Source organism: Falco peregrinus, chromosome 2, assembly GCF_023634155.1.
Source record: "Falco peregrinus isolate bFalPer1 chromosome 2, bFalPer1.pri, whole genome shotgun sequence".
NCBI lineage: Eukaryota > Metazoa > Chordata > Aves > Falconiformes > Falconidae > Falco > Falco peregrinus.
Genome location: NC_073722.1, coordinates 1050150 through 1070716, shown reverse-complemented (window position 1 = coordinate 1070716; position 20567 = coordinate 1050150). Strand labels below are relative to the sequence as shown.

The following is a 20567-nucleotide window of genomic DNA, read 5'->3' as shown; positions in this document are numbered from 1 at the left end:
GGGCGGGAACAGGGAGCAGCCGGCCGGGCTGCGTTGCTCTTTCGGGGTGGACGCGGCGTGGGGGGACTCGGTTTCCCCGTGGGTTTTCGCCCCCTTGTGTGCCCTGGGTGAGTCTTCGCGTGTGCTGCGGATGAAGCTGCTTCCCCGGGGGGTTCACCGCAGGCTTTACAGAAACATTCCTGGTACCCGTACGCTATATTGAACTGGCATATTGGAGATTAGAATGTAAATGGTATATGGAAAAATAATCAAAGCTTTATTGCAAATGCAAAGACAACAAATTGACGTTGTTTTCCACGTGGGATGGTGGTTTACTTGTATAATACCACCACGCCTGTCTGGGAAGAGCTGATTAGGTTCTAAGAGAAAGCAGTAACAAACCCAGAGTAAAATTACAAAGAAAAAAAAGTGGTCAGTGAAAACAAAAGGCCAGTGAGAATCACTGGGGTGGTATTTTATCAGGGAAAAGTGACTCCAGAACACTGGGTCATCGGTGTATGTGTATGCATGTATATCAGAAGAAGATTTATGCTTTTCTAGCAAAAGCACTGTATGGAACACAACTGTTTGGAGTTTGCTAACACTTACTCTATCCAGAGTTTCAGTGGCACTGAATATGCCCTGGATTTTAATGTCAAGTGATCCGGATTGGGTTTAGTTTTGGGTTTTTTTTCCCCTTCCCACCCCTAGAAAATATTTGAAACACATTATAAGTAATTTACTTCAGTATGTGGGAATTTGACGCGACACTATGTGTAACAGTTTGCTTGTCCATGCATCTGTAACAGAACTGGCCCTGTCACAGCAGCAGAACATGATGGAGGAGGGCAGCCGGGCCTGGTCTCATAACAGTATATTGCAGTTCCCACCTGAAGACTCCTTCTGCTAACTGCTACAGAAAGAAGTAACAAGTCTTACTAAGGACAACTTATGCTAGCAACTGTTTCTACTGAGGGTTCTGCACACTTCAGTGACAAAACTAGTAATTTGGGTACATAAAATACAGGTTTAGGCACTTTGAAAATACTTGACCCTTACGATAGTACTTTTGTGAGGAGGGCTTTCCAAATAAAAAAATAAAGCATGTTTGTATATCCTGATGTGTTCTTAAAACACTTTGAATTCCTTTTCTAAAAAAAGTTGCTATTTTTTTCAAAGAGCTTTTCACAAGAATACAGTTACTAGCGGTCTGATGAAAAGTAACTGACTCCAAAACAATTTCTTTAATTTAGATGATCACTTTTTCATTCATTCAAAGTCATTCTTCAGTTACATGTAGGTTCTATTGCTAAAAAGTTAGTGTATGTTCACTATATTCTAAATTATGTCAAATTCTAAAAGTGACATGCTTAACAGCATATTCTTTTCTCTGAAATACTACTCATGACCTCAAAAACTGGTTGAATGCCTGTCAAAATTATAGTACTTCCTAACAAAGCAACTTTTCCATCTGTTTAACCATTTTTATTCATTATAACACTGTTTCATCACACATCACTTTTACTTGATTTCAGATAGACATAAGACAAGGTTCTGAAGACAGTATGTCAGATTCTTACTTTCCAGGTTATCTAAAAGCACTATTATTTAGAATTCTGTTTACCTTTACTTCCAGAAGCTGCAATGAAACCTTCATCTTGCAGCTAATATTTTTTTCATAGTCTACTAGCATCCTGTAAACTTGACTCTTCTCATGCCTTGACTTAGTGGGGTTTGATACTTTCTGTTTTGAAAACATTTCACACATACTTAGCCTGTGCTTCCCCTTAACTTTAGCCTCACAGATTATGAAGTTTTCTTTTTCAATGCAGCGTTAATATCATCAAACATATCTTATTTTCCAGATAATTCTGTTAAGGTAGTTGGCAAATGTCCAGTCTTTCTGTTTTGAAATAACCTTATAGTATCCATGAGTTGTGATACACACATTTTCTTTCTCAACAAAGAAAACACTTGCTTTCAATGAAATCCTATTTTTCCCAAAAGATCTCAAAATGCGAAATTTCTAAAAACTGCGAACAGCATATATTCACTGCAGGTGTAGGTTAGTTTTGAGAATAATGATACTTGTAGCATTTGTCCCACTTTCCCACACATGTTAATGGCTGATATTGTAGACTGACATCTTCGCTCATTTTTAACCCAAAATCATCCATCCAAATCAAAAGCTGAAAAGTCAAGAAGCTGTTTCTATCCTGACTTGATCAGAGTAGTTTTGTGTAGATTTATTAGTACATGATATCTTCTGCTGTAACATTTGCTTCTTCTGTTTTAGTCTTAATTTTAGGGAAATTAATCCCACTAATGGCTACTAGCAGCAAATTCACTGCATGTGCTGTGGCACTTGCCACACAAACCCAAAAACAGTCTTCAAACTCTTCTTCTAAGATAACAAATTGAAAGGCATTTTCCCGAAAATTGGCAATTCTTTCTGTGAGCTGATGAAGTTTCACAGCAGCCATAAAGCTGGTGACTGCAAGTACTATAAATCCACCTGCAACAAAATGAAAGAAGTATTCATTGTTGTCAAAACAAGACAGACATTTTGGTTGTGCTTCAGAAGGCTTTACTGCATACAGCCGTGAGCGCTATACAGAGCAGGGATAGACTTGGGCATGGCTTAAGCGCCTTCAAAATGCTTACCCTTTACTGTAGGGCCAAACGTCATACCAGCGTTTGTAATAAAGCCCTTTTATCAGTGATAACAGTGCCTAAAGACTGGCATTCGTAGCTCCTGTAAGAAGTTGACTAGACACAGTAAGCCAAGATGCCACCTGACAGTTCTGATAGATGAGAATTCACCGCTAACTTCATTTTATTGACAAGTATTGAAGTCAAGTAAATACTTAGGAAGGCAAGAGAAGGAACTTTTAACATTTTGTATGAATGTGACTGGTGTAAAATACTGGTAAATTATTTTACCTGCAAGGAAGTTCCAAAGGCCTACTCCTGCTGGACCTTTAATAGCCCGGTAAGGAACTTTTACTGCGTTAAGAATGCAGAATCCAAAACTGACCAGAGAAAAGAAAATGGCCACACAGAGGAACATTATAATCATCACGTGCAGGCCTGTATTCAGCTTTTTCACCATGTGTGGGAAAACTGTCAAGGAAAAAAAATCATCTGTTCAGTGTATATTTTTTCTTGACAACAGTAAACATCACACTCTGCTGGTGCTACAAACTTTAATTATACTTAAAAAAGACTATTTTTAACAGAGGCAATTAATTCAGGTAGTTACACACATCTTAGTTCATGATGCTTTATTTGCCACTATATCAGAGAAACCAGGGATATTACACTACGTGAATAATCCTTTACGTAGGGTCTGTGAATAAGGATTCAGCCTTAATTCCTGATTTATTTATCTAGTTGTGTAATGTCTTTATCTCTGCAGCTGTATTGTCTGCTGCATTCTTTCCTGTTTCTTTTTCACCTCTGCTGTCCATACAAAACTTTTTTTAAGCTTCCCATTCCTGTCCTATGCGTTTAATCTTATACCTTTGAAGTCTGATAGTCCCAGTGTCCTTGTCCAGCCCTTTGCTGCCTACAAGTAGTATCACTCCTTTCTGTATTTTCTCATGTTACTCTTCTTTCTTTCTCTCCCTCTCTTTAATGCTGGCTACAGTGAGATCTACTCTGCTTTCATACTTCCTAATCCCACAGGTTTCCACTTTCAGATTCTCTCCTTGGTTTCTCATCTAGTGTTTATGGCCCCTTTCTGCTCTTCTGGGTATCTGGCAGTATTTTAGTTACATCTGCAGAAAGGTTGTGAAGTGTTGCAGCTGGGTGGGCCTTGGGTGAAATGCTCACGTGTTGCTCTAGGCACGAGGTCTTCCAGCAACCTGTTGCTCACCTGCCTCTAAAGAATGGCAACGTCCTTGGTTTTGTCTTCACTGAGGGAGTTACTTTGTTGGAGGGACAGATTGGCCAGCAGCAAGGAAGTGTGGAGCACCTGATTATTTAGTTTATGCAGCAGCCTTTTAGTAACAGCATCAGAAGAAATGTGAGTGGGTAATTAAGAGGTGACATGCTGACTGACAGGAAAAAGAGAAGGTGATAGAGAAGAACCCTAAAATACAAGCTGATCAAAAAGAGCCTTTTGGGTAGTGTAGCATATTTTGTGCATGTTTTGAAGCGCTAAGTGCCTAATTACTAAAAAGTTTCTAAAAAGAAGGTACATTATATTATAAACAAACAGATTGCTTCCTATGCAGCGTAACTGAGAAGAAAATCAAAAAAAGCCACATAAAAAGTTGGCAGCAATAATTGGTAGATGTCAGGTGTACCATTTGGTCATCATGACATGACAGAATTCTAGTAGATTATGCAGAAAACATCATACTGTACAAATTCCATACAAAAATTCATGATTTGACAGTTCTACCTTTTCAGTAGCTCATTCTGGAGTTGTAGCTGGGCTTGGTATACATGGGACCTACAAAAAAGACTGACAACAAGAAGAAAGGAGGGGAGTAAATCAGAATCAAAAGTAAGTATGAGAAATGGGAAGCCAGAAACTGGCTTGCTTTTTTACTGGAAGACAACTGGCAGTGTAACAAGGCACACAGAACTTAGCCTTCTTACAAACCAGTAGAGTTTTTAGAGTGGTTATAAGGATTCTCTTGCCTCTTTTCTGGGGCTCTCGGCCAAGTCCCAAAGACCTGACCAGTGAGTCTGCATGGCGGCCCATGACACATTCCAGCTGAGCTTGCGTAACGCCTGGCTTCCCCACAGCTTATTCTTGGCTCGATTCAGTTGGCAAAACATAAACATCTTCTGCCAATTCAGATGCCCTAGGGCTGCCGTAACAACCATGTGGGTCTAATGCACATGTCACACTATGTATGGGACACCTCCAGAAGCAGCAGCTGGAGGCCAGATGATACACCTTGGGGAGTGTAAAATAGCACTGGACCCCTATTATGTCAATTGAATCATGCTGTCACTGCCCCAGTTAAAAGAGAGCGTGCCAGCTGTAAGCCTACTCTAGTGAATGTTAACACAGTGAAAAGCAGTGTACCAATAACCATATAATACTGCAACTCGGAGTTCCAAAGTGCCAGAGCTACTGCAGTACTGCAGCGTACGAGGTGCTGGTGCTCCGTCATGCTCTTTGCTGCCTGGGCAGTCCATTTACACTAACACATTCCCCGAGAAAAGTCTCCCATGTCTTGTTCCCCGGTAAGCTCAGAATGCTTGGTGATTAAGTGGTACATTCAAAACAAAAAAAAGTCAGACCCAGAACCCCCGAAGTCCGCTGACCATTGTGCAGAAGTACTTAACAGCTTTGTATACTGTTGTGATACCATTTTTAAATCAATATTGTGAAAGTATCAAACCCGACAGAGCTATTAAAATGTTTAAAAAAGAAAATCTCTGGGACACTTGTTTACCTATATGCACAATTGTGCCCACTGCACTTAATGACACAATTTTACAGTTCTAACAGGGAGAATTCTTACTAGCTTCACTGAGAGCTTTTTTTTGGTCTAAGGAGTATAGGATCATGTCCTCCAAATACATATCAACGCAGTCCACGGTGATGGTGGAACATAAGGCCTTCCTCTCAGGTTGCACAGTAATTAATCAAAAGGTTTACTGGCTGCTTTTTTCCTCATTCTCTCTGACAGGATAGGGTGAAAGAACTGGGACTGTGTTTCTGAACACCCTGAAGAGGAGCAAAGCAGAGCTGGAAGAGCTTTGACCTGATGGCCTGTCTGCCAGCCAGTCAAACCGACTAGCCAAAGCCTTTATTTGAGCATGACTGCTATGTCCATGTCATGAAGTTGCAGCTGCAGTCGGAGCTTGCACAAGACTTGGTTAGTGTAAAAGTGACTGGTCCAGATTCACCACAGCTTAACAGCTGGTCAGGCTGATCTAAGTTGAGGTTGCTCAGGTTTTCTTCTCTGTTCCCTCTGAAGTCCCACAGTCCTGCTTGCCTTCGAGTTTTTATAGTGGTGCTTGTGCAATTGTGTGGTCAGCCGTGATTTTATGGGAAACTGATTATTTTTTTTTTTGGCAGGTTAATTTTTTGGCCAGCTTAAACTTCCTGAACTACCTCACCACAGCAACTACCAGAGCCATTGCAAAGGATGGGGCAGGACAGCAGGGCTAGGGAGAAGGGGAGACTGTGGGAGCTTCCACTCATACTAATTTAAGTTGTAATGGATCTGCACACTGAACTGAAAATCTTCAATGCAAAATATCATTTTCACTACAGCACAGAATGTGTGAAAACTGGAAATCATCTGAAGTACAGACCATCTGAGTGATTTTAAGACTTCAAGAAAATCTTTGACATTAAATGAAATGCATTTTTAAGAGTTTCTACATTTTTTAAGAGTTCAGCAATATTTTTCTCTCCAAAGTTACCAGAAAAGAAGGTGAACATTTCTTCAACATGTTAACAAAGTTAGGAGTATCTGCAGTGGCAGACATCTGCATTGGGACAGCTAGGGAAATAAAGAAATATGGCCAGCTAAATAAATCTCTACTTCTTAAAGCAAAAAAAAAAAAAAAAAAAAAAGGGTGGGTGGGTGGGGAGGAATTCAACAGAGAAAGCAAGGACAGAGACACAGAGAGACCACAGAACAACACTTTGCATAGGAAAGAGTCAGTCAAAAGGCAAGTATGATTTACAGGGTCATTTCCAAATGACTTTTACCCCCTTCATAAGACTAAAAGGAAATCCTCAATCTAGCCGTGGGGATTTTTTTTCCCATCTGGATTCCAGGATTACAGACCATAAGTGGAAGAAAAGTTAGCCTGAAAAGATAGAGATTTTACATTCACACTCAGATCTCAAACCACAAAGACCACAAGTCAGCCACAAATATAAATGTAATAAAATTAATTTGCATTCTGTAAATTCTGTAAACAAAAAGAATAGCGTTTTTAAAGTTGAACTAGGCATTGAACTAACGATTCAACCAAAATTGTACTTACTTGTGAACTTGGAACGCCGCCCGCCCAACCCACACTGGCGTATTTTACCACCCTGAAAGAGTCCGTAGTAAATTTCTCCAATGAACTTGACCAGCTCTGGATCTGTGGCATTGACCAAGTCAGCTCCTGTTTTGCAAAGGATCTTGCCAGTCATCCACTTCGGGGTCCCCATTGCAACAACAATCAAGATGAAAGACACGAAACTTACTAGAGAAGCCAAAGCAAATAAAGTCTTTTTAAAACAGCCAGGCATCCTAGTGGTTTCAGGGAATCATCTCCAAGGCCTCTTTGCAGCAGTCAGGCACGTTGCGCATTTTTTTCCTCATGCTCCGAAATCCGCAAATGAATAGCAGTCATTTCAAAACACATCTCATTGTATTTTGAAGCTCCAAAAATTAATATGTAAAAATCAACTCAAAAATATATTCTGCTGCGACAACGTCCTGAAATGGTTGCAAGTAACAGCTTCATTACACTGTAGCATGGTGATGCCTGTTTCTGCAGAAAGTAATCCTATATTGCCTGGCTAGTGTTTCATTGCAGGTTTATTTGTCTCGCTCAAATGACATCATGTTCTTTCCTGTAACCTCACGGGAAGGAAATCAGGAGCAGAACCTAGCTTTTTAGATCATTAGAACCGCGGGTAAATAGCATGTGTGCAAGGGACACAGCATTAAAAGCACGTAGTCGGGCGCCAGGCCGGCGGCGGCGTCTGGGCCGTGCGGAGAGGCCCGTCCCTCGGCGCCTGTGTCCCCGCCGCCCCGGGTTCCCAGTGTCACCGCTCCAGGGCCACCGGCACCGCGCTCTGCGGCTCGGCGCCTGTTCCCTGGGGCGCAGGGACGGCGCCCGGCACGCCGCGGCTTAACGCACGAATCCGCGGAGGTAACGCGGGGGCGCAGGGCCAGCGGCGCGGCCCGGCGCTCGGGGCTGGGGCAAGCGGCGTCACTCAAGCTACAGGTGCGATCCGGGAGCACTCCAGAGCACCGGCCGTAGTTACCGCCCCTTCTACGGTTACCGCTACTCAGGGCCTACAGAGACCTTTATAAGCGCTAATTAATTAACGCCGGCAGTATCCCTGGGGGGTAGGTAACACTAGCCCGCCCACTGCCCCAGCTGGGGAGGCAGGCCGAGCCGGTGGACACCGCTGTCGGTGTCGCCCCGAGCGAGGCCCGGCCGCCGCGGGCCGGGGGGTCCTGAGGGAAAAGCCTCGCGGCGGCACCACGCGAGCCCCCGGGGGCGGCGGGCTGGGGCTCGGCCGAGGCAGGGACGCCCCCCGCTCCCCCTCCTGCCGGCTTCGGCACGGCCCCAGCCAAGGCAGCACTCGGGCCTGCCCCCCAGCGCCGCTGCCGCCCCCCGCCCGCCCCTCGCGGGGCAGCCCGCATGCGCAGGCGGGGCCGGCCGGGCCGCGCTGGGGCTGCAGCCGGAGCGGCGGGCGGCGAGCATGGCGGCGGCGGGCAGGGTGCTGGTGTACGGGGGCAGAGGGGCGCTGGGCTCGCAGTGCGTGCGGTACTTCAAGTCCAGGAACTGGGTAAGCGCCGGGCCGGGAGGCGGCGGGGCGGGGAGCCGCGGTCCCCGGGAGGGCGCCCGAGCGGCTGGGCAGCGTGAGGCGTTTCGGAGAGCGGGCCGGTAACGCGCCGTTCCTCTCGCTGCGGCAGTGGGTGGCCAGCATCGACCTGGCGGAGAACGAGGACGCCAGCGCCAACGTGGTGGTGGAGCCGACCGACTCCTTCCCCGAGCAGGCCGAGCAGGTGGGTCGGCGGCCGCTGCCCGGGAGGCCGGAGGCGGGCGAGGTGCTGGCGGCGCCCGCCCGGTGCCCGCCGCCGCGGTGCGGGAGGCGGGGGGGATGGGCCCGGCGGCGGGGAAGAAGCCGCCGCTGTGAGGGTGGCGAGGCCGCCGCAGTGCCACCAACCCGGAAAGCCTAGCTTCTGATCGTCGCTTCTCTTTAATTTTCTTTTGTAATTTCTTTTAACGGCGCGCGGACATGGATATGCAGAAAGGGCTCGATCTGGGGTTTTGCAGGTCCCGCACATAAGGCGGTTTTGCATTTATTTATTTATTTTTTTTCTCCCGGTGACTTGAAAATTTGCACACCGGATCAGATGAGTATAACGAAGTTGTATAAGGACATCTTAAACTGCAACGCTTTTTTTTTTTCTAATGTCATGACTCTTTAAGTGTGGTGTGTGTGGCTGGATGGCATACTCGAAGCAGACCGAAAGCTTCCATGGGATCCCTAGAGAATGTGCTGGTTTTCACGAAGGTAGATATGGGAGAATTCAGGCTAGCCTAAAAACTCTGCATCATTCTCAAGAGATAGGATTTATTTTTTAAACTCTAACTTTTTAACCTGCGTCTCTCACTGGTAAGTTCAGTCACTAGCCAGTGTTTTCTTTATATCTACACAACTTTTAAGATTTTTAAAGGGTAATATGGAACCTCTACAATTTTTCAATGCTGAGCCTTTTTGAAAGCCAGTGGATTTTTTGTCTTTTGAGAGATCGATTGTTTGATTTTCACTTTGGTGGAGAAAATTCAGAGCTAACAAATCGATTACCACCAGTGAAGTCTTATATTTGAAAGAGAAGAAGACACTGGATGTCCAAAAGTATAGAAACTCAGATTTAGGGGCCGGGCCAGACTGGAACTAGTGGTTGTAGCCTAGATATAAGCTGTAAGAAGGCTAATCTTCAATCGTACATTTCTTGCACTATCATTAGAAGTGACACCAGTGGCCCTTGTCAAACCTGGAGTTTCATTTCCCATATTAAATAGCAACATACCTGGAGAAGAACCTGTTAAAAACTAAGTTACAAATAAAAACTTTTGTTAATGATATAGGTAAGGGTCAGACTTTTCAGTCCTGCTCAAATCCATTATTTCCAGTGACATCACACACTGTATAGTCTGACTTCCATTGATCTGACTTTCATTTACAGTTATCTTTCAACACAATTATTTTGTTTTCTGTTCAAAGATCATAAATGTTAGTTTTCTGCCTCTTTAAACTGCCATGTGTTGTGTTATGTGGCTCCATAAAAGTAACTTTAAGGCAGTCTTGATATTTACTTTTTTCCATTATCAGTCCAGTGTTTTTGATATGGTTTTTTCTATATATTGAAGGTGACAACAGAGGTTGGAAAACTTCTTGGTGAAGAAAAGGTGGATGCGATCTTGTGTGTAGCTGGAGGATGGGCTGGAGGCAGCGCCAAAGCTAAGTGTAAGCCTTTGGTACATGTATGCTGGTCAACACATGAATGGAATCTGAGAGGAATCCTTAAAAATCATAGTGATAAATAAATCTGAGATCTTCTTTCTTCCTGAGTCCAGAAGAGGACATGAACATAACAGTACAAAGTAGCTGTCACAGTACTTCTCAGGGCTTCTCTTGAGTGTTTGTTGTTAAATTTGCAGAGCACTTAATACTTTGTGATGTATGAGTTTTCATCAGAAAAATCTTGATGGGCTTTATGAAGGTGTTAAGCATCTATGAACTAACTTTTGCCAAGGCTGATGGTCTCAGGCAAGTAACATAAGACCGTGGCTGGGTAGAAACACAATGTTGTTTCCTAATCCATTGTTTTATGCATAAACCCTCAGTTGCCTCCCACAGTTCTCTGCGATGTTACTGTGCAATACGGTATTGGAAGGAGCTATCTAATGACCTGAGAACAAGCTACAGAAAAAAGCCTTCAGTTTAAAAAAAGCTTTTAAATATGTGATATTCAGAATGAAATCTTATTTATCCACTAGTGCAGAGATAAGAGGAAAAAATAACTTTGTTTTCTGACTGGAGTAAATCTGGTGAAATGCGTCTTTTTTTGTTCCTAGCTTCCAGTTTGGACGTTACAGACAAAGATCTCTTTTTAAAGAGAGACCATATGGAAAAGCATACAGACTTACACCACAATTGCATTATATTAGATTGTTATTAGTGTACGCCTTATTTTAAATAAGCTGATTTACTATAATCATGATTTTAAAGTAATGTTACTGGTAGGCTGGCAGGATATCTTGGCATAGGTGGTTGGCCTATGTCACAGAGTTATCTGTGCTTATTCTATATTGTGTTATGGAAGTGGTTCTTCGTGAATACTAAAATATTTGACATGGCTAGTTACTGTTTTTATTTTCCTGCGCAGGTATTGGCAATGAAAAACAATAACGAGAGTTCATATTTTCCTTTCATTTGAAGTTATTTTTGTACCTTCCCTGGTAGGCTGCCTTACCAGAGGTTGCACTCCAGTATGTAGGGGCACTGGAATGCACATGTGGTACAGTGCAGATGCATACATCTTCGATGTTTCATACCAGCCTACTACTGTCAGATATACAGATTGTTTCTTGGTTTATGAAGTAATCTGATGATAAGAAATATTTTTTTGTTGAACTCCTTTATCTCTTGAATTTTCTTCTTCTATCTGCGTACTAATGTAATGCAGCTCTCTTGCAGCCATTGAGGAAGTATGGAAAGGGACAGATCATGCTACGAAGTGAGATGGGGCTCATGTGAAAATTTTGAGATCCTTGACATAGGTCGAAGCAGCCCCTACAGGAGTTTTAAGAACTTAGTTCCATTAGTTCTCCATTAATGGTTCAATCGTGTGTGTGTTTGTTGGTTTGTTTTGATTGGCTTTTTTTATTTCTGGTAGCGAGAAAGCAGATAATTGCCTAGAATATGTGCTGTAGAGCTGGGACTTGGAGCCCAAAGGGAAGGGAGATAGAGAAGATACAAATTGGTATTTCACCCAGTGTGGAAGTAGAAAATCATAGCAAGCGTGTTTTCATAGTCCTGTTCCATTGTGCTGTTGCACTCTGACAGTAAGGAAATTGGTTATAAGTCTTGTATCTTTGAGTTAACTTCAGTAATTCTCTTTCTATTCAGCTTTATACAATAACTGTGATCTGATGTGGAAGCAGAGTGTTTGGACGTCAACTATTTCCAGCCACCTAGCCACAAAACACCTGAAAGAAGGCGGCCTGTTGACTTTGACAGGAGCTCAGGCTGCTTTATCTGGAACCCCAGGTAAAATGCAAAATGCAGCATGGTAAGTGCTGGGACATCAGCAGTTACAGCTTTCTGTTTGTCTGAGCGTTCTTGTTTGTGAAGCAACAGTTTCATTCCCCAATTTCTTGACATCTAGTACAAATGGAAAATTGCTCCTGAAACACTGAAGTAGAGTGTAATTTTACATGTAGGAATACTTAATCTCTTGAAGCTGGAGTGCAAACAGGTAGAATTGGTATGTAATTTGACATGCATTGCTGAAATGTACTTGGCTAATACATGATACGGTATAAAAAAAGTTGAGAAAATAATGAAGAATAGAAGCACACAGTGAGCTGGAAGTATGGTGCTTAAAGTTAAATCTCCATATTTGTGTTCTGAAAGTCCTTAATTGTTTCGATTTTTCCCTTAGTGATGACTCAGCTGATTCTGTTAACTGTGCTTGTCCTGTTCCAGTCTACATTTGCTGCAGACATAGATAAGCTTGTTGACCTTTGGCTTTGTCCTCCACTAGCTATTTAATATGGACTTGATTTTTGTATTTTCTTGATTTGAGTTTAATATGAATTGAGTTCTTTCATCTTGCTCCTTGCCATGTCGGTCTGCATGGAGGAAGAAATGTGGAGCAATTTAAAATAAAATAAAAATGCACTGACACACAAGCCCACAGGCATGGAGAGGAAAGCTTTTGAGGCAAATACTCTTATTTCTCAATCTTTTATTAGTGACTTCAGCAATATTTTGATGAAACATAGGTACTAAAACTTCTAAAACATACAACATTTATGAATATTCCTGAAAGCTGTCTCTAAAGCTGTTCAGGAAAAAAATGCTCTATTTTCTAGTTAATGATTTATTTTCTGTGTTTACAGCTGCATCTGGCATAGTCCAAAGATAAAAGGCTTCTTTTATGAGAATAAGCAGAGGAATAATTTACTGTGTACTACTGACTGACCATACACAAATGAAAAAATGTGAACTCTGTCAAGCTTTCATGGTTTTTTGTCTAGGTGGTTTTGGGAGGTAGGGACCACAACACAGGAATCGGTGATTTGCTTTCATGTTTTGAACTGGTTGGTTTCAACTAGTCTGGATTTTTCTAAACAAACCACAGCATTGCTTTGGGCAAACACATGCAACATATTAACATCAGGAAGAATTGTGAAAGGATTGTTACTCAACTTGCACAAATACGACTTGTTAGGCTCGTTACTACTAGCTGTTATGGAGGGAACAATCTTTTTCTTGTTTGCTGTTAGTGATGGTTTTTTTTCTTTTTTCAATTTCCCATGTGAAAATGTTGACTCGCATAGTGCAAACTGAAAAATCCTGAGTTATATGAACAGTTACAGAAGCAGTCTGATAGTGATGGCTAAGAAATATAGAAGCATGAAAACATTTAAGAAGACTTGGAATGTTTAGTTTGGATGACATGAGGCAAATATGATAGAGATGCAAGTATTTTTATTGTAATAGTAATTACAATTAGCTACTGCTACCCATGATTCCTCCTAATAAAAATCAATGTTATACAACGTGTCTAATTCAATATAATGGAAACACTTCTACAGTGCAAAATTACCTTTGTAACTTTAATACAAAATACTTTCTCAGGAACATTGGAAAGGGGTTGTGTAGTTATACAGATGGCTAGAAAGGCATCCTGTTGTAGTAGACAAAATACAATTACGTTTTCTTATGTCCTTAATGTGTATCTGGACTGCTTGGCACATGGGTACCATGAGACATCTCCGGCCTGTAGCACTGATGTCTAGATCTTGTACCTGACCAGTGTGCCTTCTGCTCTCGTTCCTGTTGCTCTTACAGTGCTAAATGCTGTCTGCCTAGAATGCACCAGGGTTCAGGAAGAAGTTTGCTTTACCTGCAGGTTGTTCAGTAACTTCCTATTATGAGGATGTTTTTGTGGTTTTCTCCAAAGTGCCTGTCCGACTTGAGGTGCTGACCAAGTGAATTGCAGTTCTCAAGAAAACTGAGCTGAATCCGCTTGGGTGCAAACTTGCAAATACCTTAGTCATACAATTAAAATTAATGGATGATTACTTTATTAAAGTCTGTGAGCATCTTCATACTTACTGTATTAGATCAGTAAGGTTAGTCCCATAGGTCGCATCCTCCAGGGTATATTTGGATACGTTAACTAAACATACTTTACTCAGTAAGCTGCTTATTTCTGTAGTGCTGAGTAAATGTGAGTTCTGTGATAGTTCCTGGCTTTTTATTTTTTTTTCTTTCTTCTTTTCTTTTTAATATGTGTATTTTGATGTGTTTTAAATGTCTGATTCTGTTCTGGCTGTAGTATGTGGTCTTAATATTCCATCAAACAATCAGAGTTTGTTGTACTATTGATGATACCGAGAACTGTTTCAGTTGTGCTCTAATTTGCCTGTTTTTAATTGTTAGGGATGATTGGCTACGGCATGGCCAAAGGAGCAGTGCATCAGCTTTGTCAGAGTTTAGCTGGTGCCAATAGTGGCTTGCCATCTGGGTCTGCTGCTGTTGCCATTTTACCGTAAGTGTTGGCATAGTTGCCTCTGCCTGTGTTGTTTGTTTTAATTACTGCTGTAACCTCGAGTCACGTGGATATGCTTACGGTGTCCTGCTCACAGTACACAAACATTGCTTCTCAGACCTACTTACGGTTTCATAGAGAAAGGAGGCATCTTGAACGTATGAACAAAATTATATGGAAGTCACTCTGAAAATGCTGAAGATCTCTTCCTTTCCTTTGCAAAACAGTAGTGGCTGTTAGGATTAGAATTTGATTCACTTTCAACCAATGCAACTGTAGCCATGCATTAATGTGTGCATTGTTGTAGGGTTTTTTTCTGTATAGACAAAGCTGTGAAAATGAAATGAGCTGTTCAGCATGGATTTATATTTAGCTGTGTGGTCATAGTAAAGCAAAAGATTACTTGATGAGTTTTGACTTAATGATACTTAATGAGGTGGTGCATATCTATGCTTGATCAGTAAAATTAGGTCAGTTTGAGCATATGTGAAAGGTTTCGTGTGTATTTACTTGTCACAGCTTGCTTTATGATGAGGAAAGCTAGTAAAAAGTGGACAGCCTAGTAGGTCTTTGCTATGTCTAAATTTACCAGTTCTGCTGCAAAAATTAAAAGTATTTTTCCTGCCAGGTCTGTATCTAGTTCTGGACCCAAAAATTAAGACTGAAGAATTCTGTATAGGGATTTAGAACTCTACCTGAATTCTCCCTCCTTTGTCTTCCTTATATACATGCTCTTATGCACATCTTTTCAGGTCAGAGAGCAACAGCCTTAAAAGGGTTTGGATAATTTGGCACCGCCTTCTACAGGGCTTTGCAAACAGGCAGACACAAAGATCACTGGACTTTTGGGCATTCTGCGCTTGCCTAGCTCTCATGCAAAACTGCTCTTGAGTGAATTTTTGAGAGAGTAATTGTACCTTGGATTGCCATCAGCATCTCAGTAAGGGAGTTGTGGAAAGTTCTCCCCTTAACATCGTTGTATGTAGTGTAAATATGTATCATCAAAGTCAGAACTTCCTGTGCTTGTGCACTTTAATGTCTGCAATTGCAGCTGGTGTGAGACTTTGAAAGCATGGATGCTGTGCATGTGTGCTGTGCAGTACGGGCAAACAATCATATTACTGCCATTCCCTGTTTATATGAGAGACTGGAAGGGACCTGTGGGCTAAGTGATTGCCCTAATGGGCTGGATGTCATCAGTGAGCCAGGAAGGTGAGGGGCTGTAGGTTGGAGCGTTTTTGATACTTATTGAAACTGATGGCTGTATAGCACGTGGAGGATGCAAAGGAAATCTGTGCCATGTGGTATACAAGTCAAGCATATTTTACAGCAGTGAATAGAAGCAGGTGGTGCTTATCAGAAACATGATGTACAAATAAAAGGCTTATCTTTTTTTAATCACAGGGTTACCTTAGATACACCAGCAAACAGGAAATCAATGCCTGGTGCAGATTTCAGCTCCTGGACATCCTTAGAATTCATTGCTGAGTGAGTATCTGTTGAGCAATTCTTCACTGTCACTCTTGCTGCTGCATCTTACTGCACATTCTTTCTAAATAGCTGTCTTAGATTTGGGTGGGTTTTTTCCCTGTCATCTCCTCATTGTGTATGTTTCTAAATCATGTTGGGTGTATTGCACAGGCTTCCTAACTGGAGAAAATTAGCCCAACTCAATCAGCTTCAGCATCTCTACACCAGTTATTCTGACAAGGGAGATAGCTGTAAGCACTTGGAAGCCAGAGAATCTCATAAAGCCTGTAGACAAACTAAATTGTAGACAGCAGTTGCAGGAGACAGAATGGCTTAAAGGTAAACTGCAAATACGCATGTAAACTTTGGGATTTTTTTTCTTTTAAAAACTCTTTACTGCCTGCTTTATGGTGTGTTAGTTCACTTCTCTCAGCTGTCAAAATTCCTGCTGTTGTTTAGAGAAACTTAGTCAAGATTTTTTTTTTGTTTTCAATCATCTACAAAGGCTTGTCCTAAATGATGTTGCAAAATGCTGAAATTTCAACTGTAGCTTATGTAACAGTAGGCTGAGATTTTAAGGCTTGCTGTTTCTCATTCCTCTCTGTTAGAGAAGTTACAGCATAAGTACTGCTTTCTGTGATGTGATGGGGCAAAGATTCTCCTGTGGCTGAGCTGTCAAAAGGAATAATACAAGGACACAACTGTCTTGCCTCTTTGAGGAAAACCAGAGATGAATCTATGTTCATATATTGTCAACGGCTTTACTCTTATGCATTTTTAAAGTCTTTTAGAACTGACACTGAAATTATATTACCTATTGCTAATTGTTCAGAGAAGACTTTAGTTCTGACATTGGATTTTTTTTTTTTAGGATTTTTAAGTTGAGTGTCAGAGTGGGGAATGGTTTATGTTGCAAGAAGCCTGTGCAGCTGTTTGATGTGGCTCTTTAAAAGGGCCCCATAAATTGAATTTAGTTGGCCTAAAAACATTCAAAAAAAGATCTTTAATTTATTCTGCTCCAGAGTCTGCTTAGCCAGATACCATGGTTTTACAAATTCATTTTTTAAAATTTAACTTTTAAGTATTTTTTCCTTATGGAAGAATTAGGTTAATTAGTTTGTTTTGTTTCTTGGGTTCTAATTCCCAACTTCAAATCCAGCCTTGAAAACTGAAAATCTCACTGGCTGTGGAAGAAAAACATCTGATGTTAAGTGTTGGTAACATCTGCATCTTGGGAAGGATGCAGGAAATCTTTTCCTGTATGCCACTTGAATTTTGTGCCCTGGAAACAGCTGTGTCAGCAGCTGCCATGTTGGAATGTACTGATACATCTGCAATACTGGAAAGGTTAATGGACCTGAGAAATACACTGCACTTCCTGTAGTATATTTTGAGTAAGAAGTTTGTATTACGTTTTGGTAAAGAGTGTTCTGGTGTGCTACCCAGAAAAAGCCCATCTTAATTGGCACTATTTTGGATGTCTTAAGGCTTTGTGCTTCTGCTGGGCAGCTTTCACAGCTCGATATAATGGGTTTAGCAACTCTGTTTAGCCATAAATCTGTGTTTCTGGTATGTACTTTAAAGGCAACTTAAGTAGCTTCTCCTTCCCCTTTTCAAATATATTTTTTTTTAACTTGGGGGGTGGGGGGGGACACTTGCCACTTTGGCTTGCCACTTCGACATTTTAAGCTCCTGGCCTTTTCCTTTTGAGATGTTCTGAAAATCCTGTGTGTGCGCACTGTAAAGCCCTACAGATTTCTCTGAGCCTCTGTCCAGCTCTGAGGGTCTGAATCCAGTAATTGCATCACTAGTTTACAACATACATAGAAATCACTAGAGGGGGCTGTAGGAAAAGGAGAAGTAATAGTCTTTTATGCTTCCTGTCAATATACCTGACAGTAGTATTTACTTTTCCCCTTCTCCTCACTCTGTTTTATCCATTTATTTTAAAACAGAACCTTTTACAACTGGATAACAGGGAAGAATCGACCAAACTCGGGGAGTCTTATCCAGGTGATAACTACAGGAGGGAAGACTGAACTCGTTGCAGCAGCACATCTTTGATGTCAGTCACTTGAGCTGGTGGAGCTTTAGCAAAGGAGAAGCTATGGAAAATCTGTGCCAGTATAATTTGGATGGTCTTCTGTATCCAGTAATTGTAGTTATGTCACTAATGGAACCAAATTTCAAGTAATATTTCTGTGCTGTCTGTTTTGAGCTATCAGCATTTATTTACCAACAAGTATCGCGTATTTGTCTCTAAATGAAAGTTGCCACTTCTGAGCATTTTATGTTGACTTACCTGTTTTGTCTGAAATGGGAATTGTGCTTAATTATGTTATGTAATAACATAAGGGTTGGATTTTTTTCTCATAAGTGTTTCTGGCAACTTACTGTGAATCTTTCAGTGGTCTGCCTTTTTCTGTCTGAGAACATAACCCTGCCTCTGCATATTATGTTGGCTGTAATTATAGGAAACACTGCAGCCATATATAACGTCCTAGTCTTGTAACATTTTTCTTGTCAAGTTCCACTTGAGTTAATGGAACTGTATAGAGATTACTCATGTGAGAAGGAGTTCCTAATCTGCCTTACAGTTTATAAGCTGCTGTCAGGCCTACAGTTGTAAGATAAAAGATTTGTTCTGTCAGATGGCTAGGATGTCTTTGCGTTGGTCTTGACAGTTCTTTACCTTTTCAAAAAGCAAAGTGATGTAAAGAAGTACTAGCATACATACACTTCTGTTGGAATATGGAATTTTTGTGCTAAATAAACATATATTGTTTTACATACTGAGCTGTCTCCATCGTTGTAACCCAAATATCTGGATAACATTTTAATCTGTTTAATTGAACTTGCAGTTCAGTTATGGCAAAGGACTTAATTTTCTTACTTCCTTCTGATAATGCTGCATAAAATACATTTCTGTGGTAGCAAAACGGCTACTAGCTGTGCATACAGGCAGGCAGGTCTTCCGCTGGAGCAAATGTTTTCTTTAATCCAGCTATGTTACATGAAAATACAGTTTGGTTACAGAGTGAAAGCATCGTCTACTCTGAGCATAGACTTACATGGAATCAATTCTGTCAGGTTTTTTTAACATCTTGAAAACAATTGAATATGCAAAGTAACGTATGTTCTCTCCATGCACTACTACTATTAACTTCAGGGTTTTGTTGGGGAAGGATTTACTATCATGGGTCAGGAAACTTTTCCCTTCTTCCCACTAGGAAAGGTTCATATGGCCCGTGTCAATTTCACCATGGTTGTACAGCTGCATGATTGCCTTCTTTGATGTGACTGTCCCTTTGCTTCTTTTCAGTTGCTGAATACAAAGGTGTAGAGGGAGGTCTATGTCCTGTCAAACCAGTCAAGAACTGTCAATTTATGAAGCTGCTCTTGACTTTTCAGCCATCTTCTTCGACCAGCAATTTCTACAGGCTGAGAGTGTAGACAAAAACTGCAAGGCACTGATGAAGAATGAAACACTGTGTTGATAATTCTGGAGAAGGGGAGAACTGTTGTACTACAAGCTTGCATGATTTGAAGACTTCCCTCTGCCAAGCTAGCTGAACTTCCAAGTTGCTTTCAGGTTGCTGTGTTGTCGTGCAAACATTTACTGAATTGTCTCAGAAGTCCCTGAAGAGCACATCAAACGACTGGTGAAGGGAGTGCAGCTGGCATCCCAGGTGTACAGTTACACAGCTCTGTGGGAGCACAGGGCCGAGGACCTAGCAGGGATATTTTTGCAGAACTTGCTGTGGCAGAAGATGGTAACACAGCAGATAGGACTAAGATGGGCAGAGAATTTTTTTTATTTGCCAAGGGCTGCAGGGGCTTTTCAGGCATTTTTTTGTAGAAATGTGCACATACCTTAATGTTATTATTAATAACCTAGTGAAAAAGGCAAATGGCTGGTCACTGGTCACGTGGAATTAAGTTGAAGGTTGTAACTTACCAACCCTGAGCTTATATGGGAGGAAAGAGGGAAACCAGGTCTTTTTGATAGAGAACGAAAGGCCAGAAAAAGACAACGAGGTGTGATCCACACACTTCAGAAGCTAGATTGATTCTGTCCTGTCTAGAAACACCTGATGGTCCCGGTAGGAAAACCTGAGGCAAATCTGTAATTCTGACCTAGATGCTTCAGGTATGTGCCAATCAGAGAGAGAGCCTCGGAAACAGGGGACGTCTACAGTATGCTAAGGAGAGGGTTGCTAAGCTTGTGGAGACCTGACCTGGTTAGTTGTCTCCTCCATGCCGTATTGCATGAATGTACTGGTGCAGGTCTAGAAGCAGAACAGCTGTGTGGGGACAGTATTGAACATGAAGCAGTGTCAGCAGTCACTCTGTGGTGCTGTATGTGTGCAGTTCTAGCTCCAGTGCCAGTTCAAGGCCTCACAGGGGTCTGCTGTGCATACGCTGGCTGCTGCTCTCACCCAGCTGATTAAACGAAATGTTTATTGTAAGACAGAGTAGCTGTATAAACTTATGAGATGGAAGAAACCCATGTCAAATGGACATGTCCTCAACTGAGCTTTACTTCTTCCAGTCTTGCTTGAACGGGGAAGAGTGGTACAATGTATGAGCAATTTCTCCATTCCATGAAAGGTG

At 41.7% G+C, this 20567-nt stretch overlaps 2 protein-coding genes and 1 long non-coding RNA gene across 3 annotated transcripts; 2 read left to right on the top strand and 1 right to left on the bottom strand.

The window, feature by feature from the left end:
- The first annotated feature begins 18 nt into the window (after positions 1-18).
- Positions 19-7192, top strand: LOC106112469 (uncharacterized). The gene is made up of 3 exons (XR_008745799.1): positions 19-107; positions 5634-5822; positions 6026-7192. It is a non-coding gene; the product is annotated as an uncharacterized LOC106112469 (long non-coding RNA).
- Positions 1443-7779, bottom strand: CLRN2 (clarin 2). The gene is made up of 3 exons (XM_005236703.4): positions 6949-7779; positions 2923-3102; positions 1443-2494 (listed from the first exon to the last, which is right to left on the bottom strand). The coding sequence occupies exons 1-3, from the start codon at positions 7199-7201 to the stop codon at positions 2229-2231; spliced, it is 699 nt and encodes a 232-aa protein (XP_005236760.1). The 5' UTR covers positions 7202-7779; the 3' UTR covers positions 1443-2228.
- A 541-nt stretch (positions 7780-8320) lies between these two features.
- Positions 8321-18745, top strand: QDPR (quinoid dihydropteridine reductase). The gene is made up of 7 exons (XM_055795961.1): positions 8321-8476; positions 8604-8696; positions 10069-10165; positions 11831-11971; positions 14375-14483; positions 15888-15971; positions 17909-18745. The coding sequence occupies exons 1-7, from the start codon at positions 8390-8392 to the stop codon at positions 18015-18017; spliced, it is 720 nt and encodes a 239-aa protein (XP_055651936.1). The 5' UTR covers positions 8321-8389; the 3' UTR covers positions 18018-18745.
- Positions 18746-20567: the final 1822 nt, after the last annotated feature.

What these genes read in the sequence shown, in the direction of transcription:
- CLRN2 (XM_005236703.4), bottom strand. Translation starts at nt 7,201, where the DNA reads ATGCCTGGCTGTTTTAAAAAGACTTTATTTGCTTTGGCTTCTCTAGTA. An exon ending in GCGGCGTTCCAAGTTCACAA is followed by an intron (nt 3,103 to 6,948) that starts GTAAGTACAATT and finishes TTTCCTTGACAG; the next exon opens with TTTTCCCACACATGGTGAAA. An exon ending in CCTTTGGAACTTCCTTGCAG is followed by an intron (nt 2,495 to 2,922) that starts GTAAAATAATTT and finishes ATTTTGTTGCAG; the next exon opens with GTGGATTTATAGTACTTGCA.
- QDPR (XM_055795961.1), top strand. Translation starts at nt 8,390, where the DNA reads ATGGCGGCGGCGGGCAGGGTGCTGGTGTACGGGGGCAGAGGGGCGCTG. An exon ending in AGGCAGCGCCAAAGCTAAGT is followed by an intron (nt 10,166 to 11,830) that starts GTAAGCCTTTGG and finishes CTTTCTATTCAG; the next exon opens with CTTTATACAATAACTGTGAT. An exon ending in TCCTTAGAATTCATTGCTGA is followed by an intron (nt 15,972 to 17,908) that starts GTGAGTATCTGT and finishes ATTTTAAAACAG; the next exon opens with AACCTTTTACAACTGGATAA.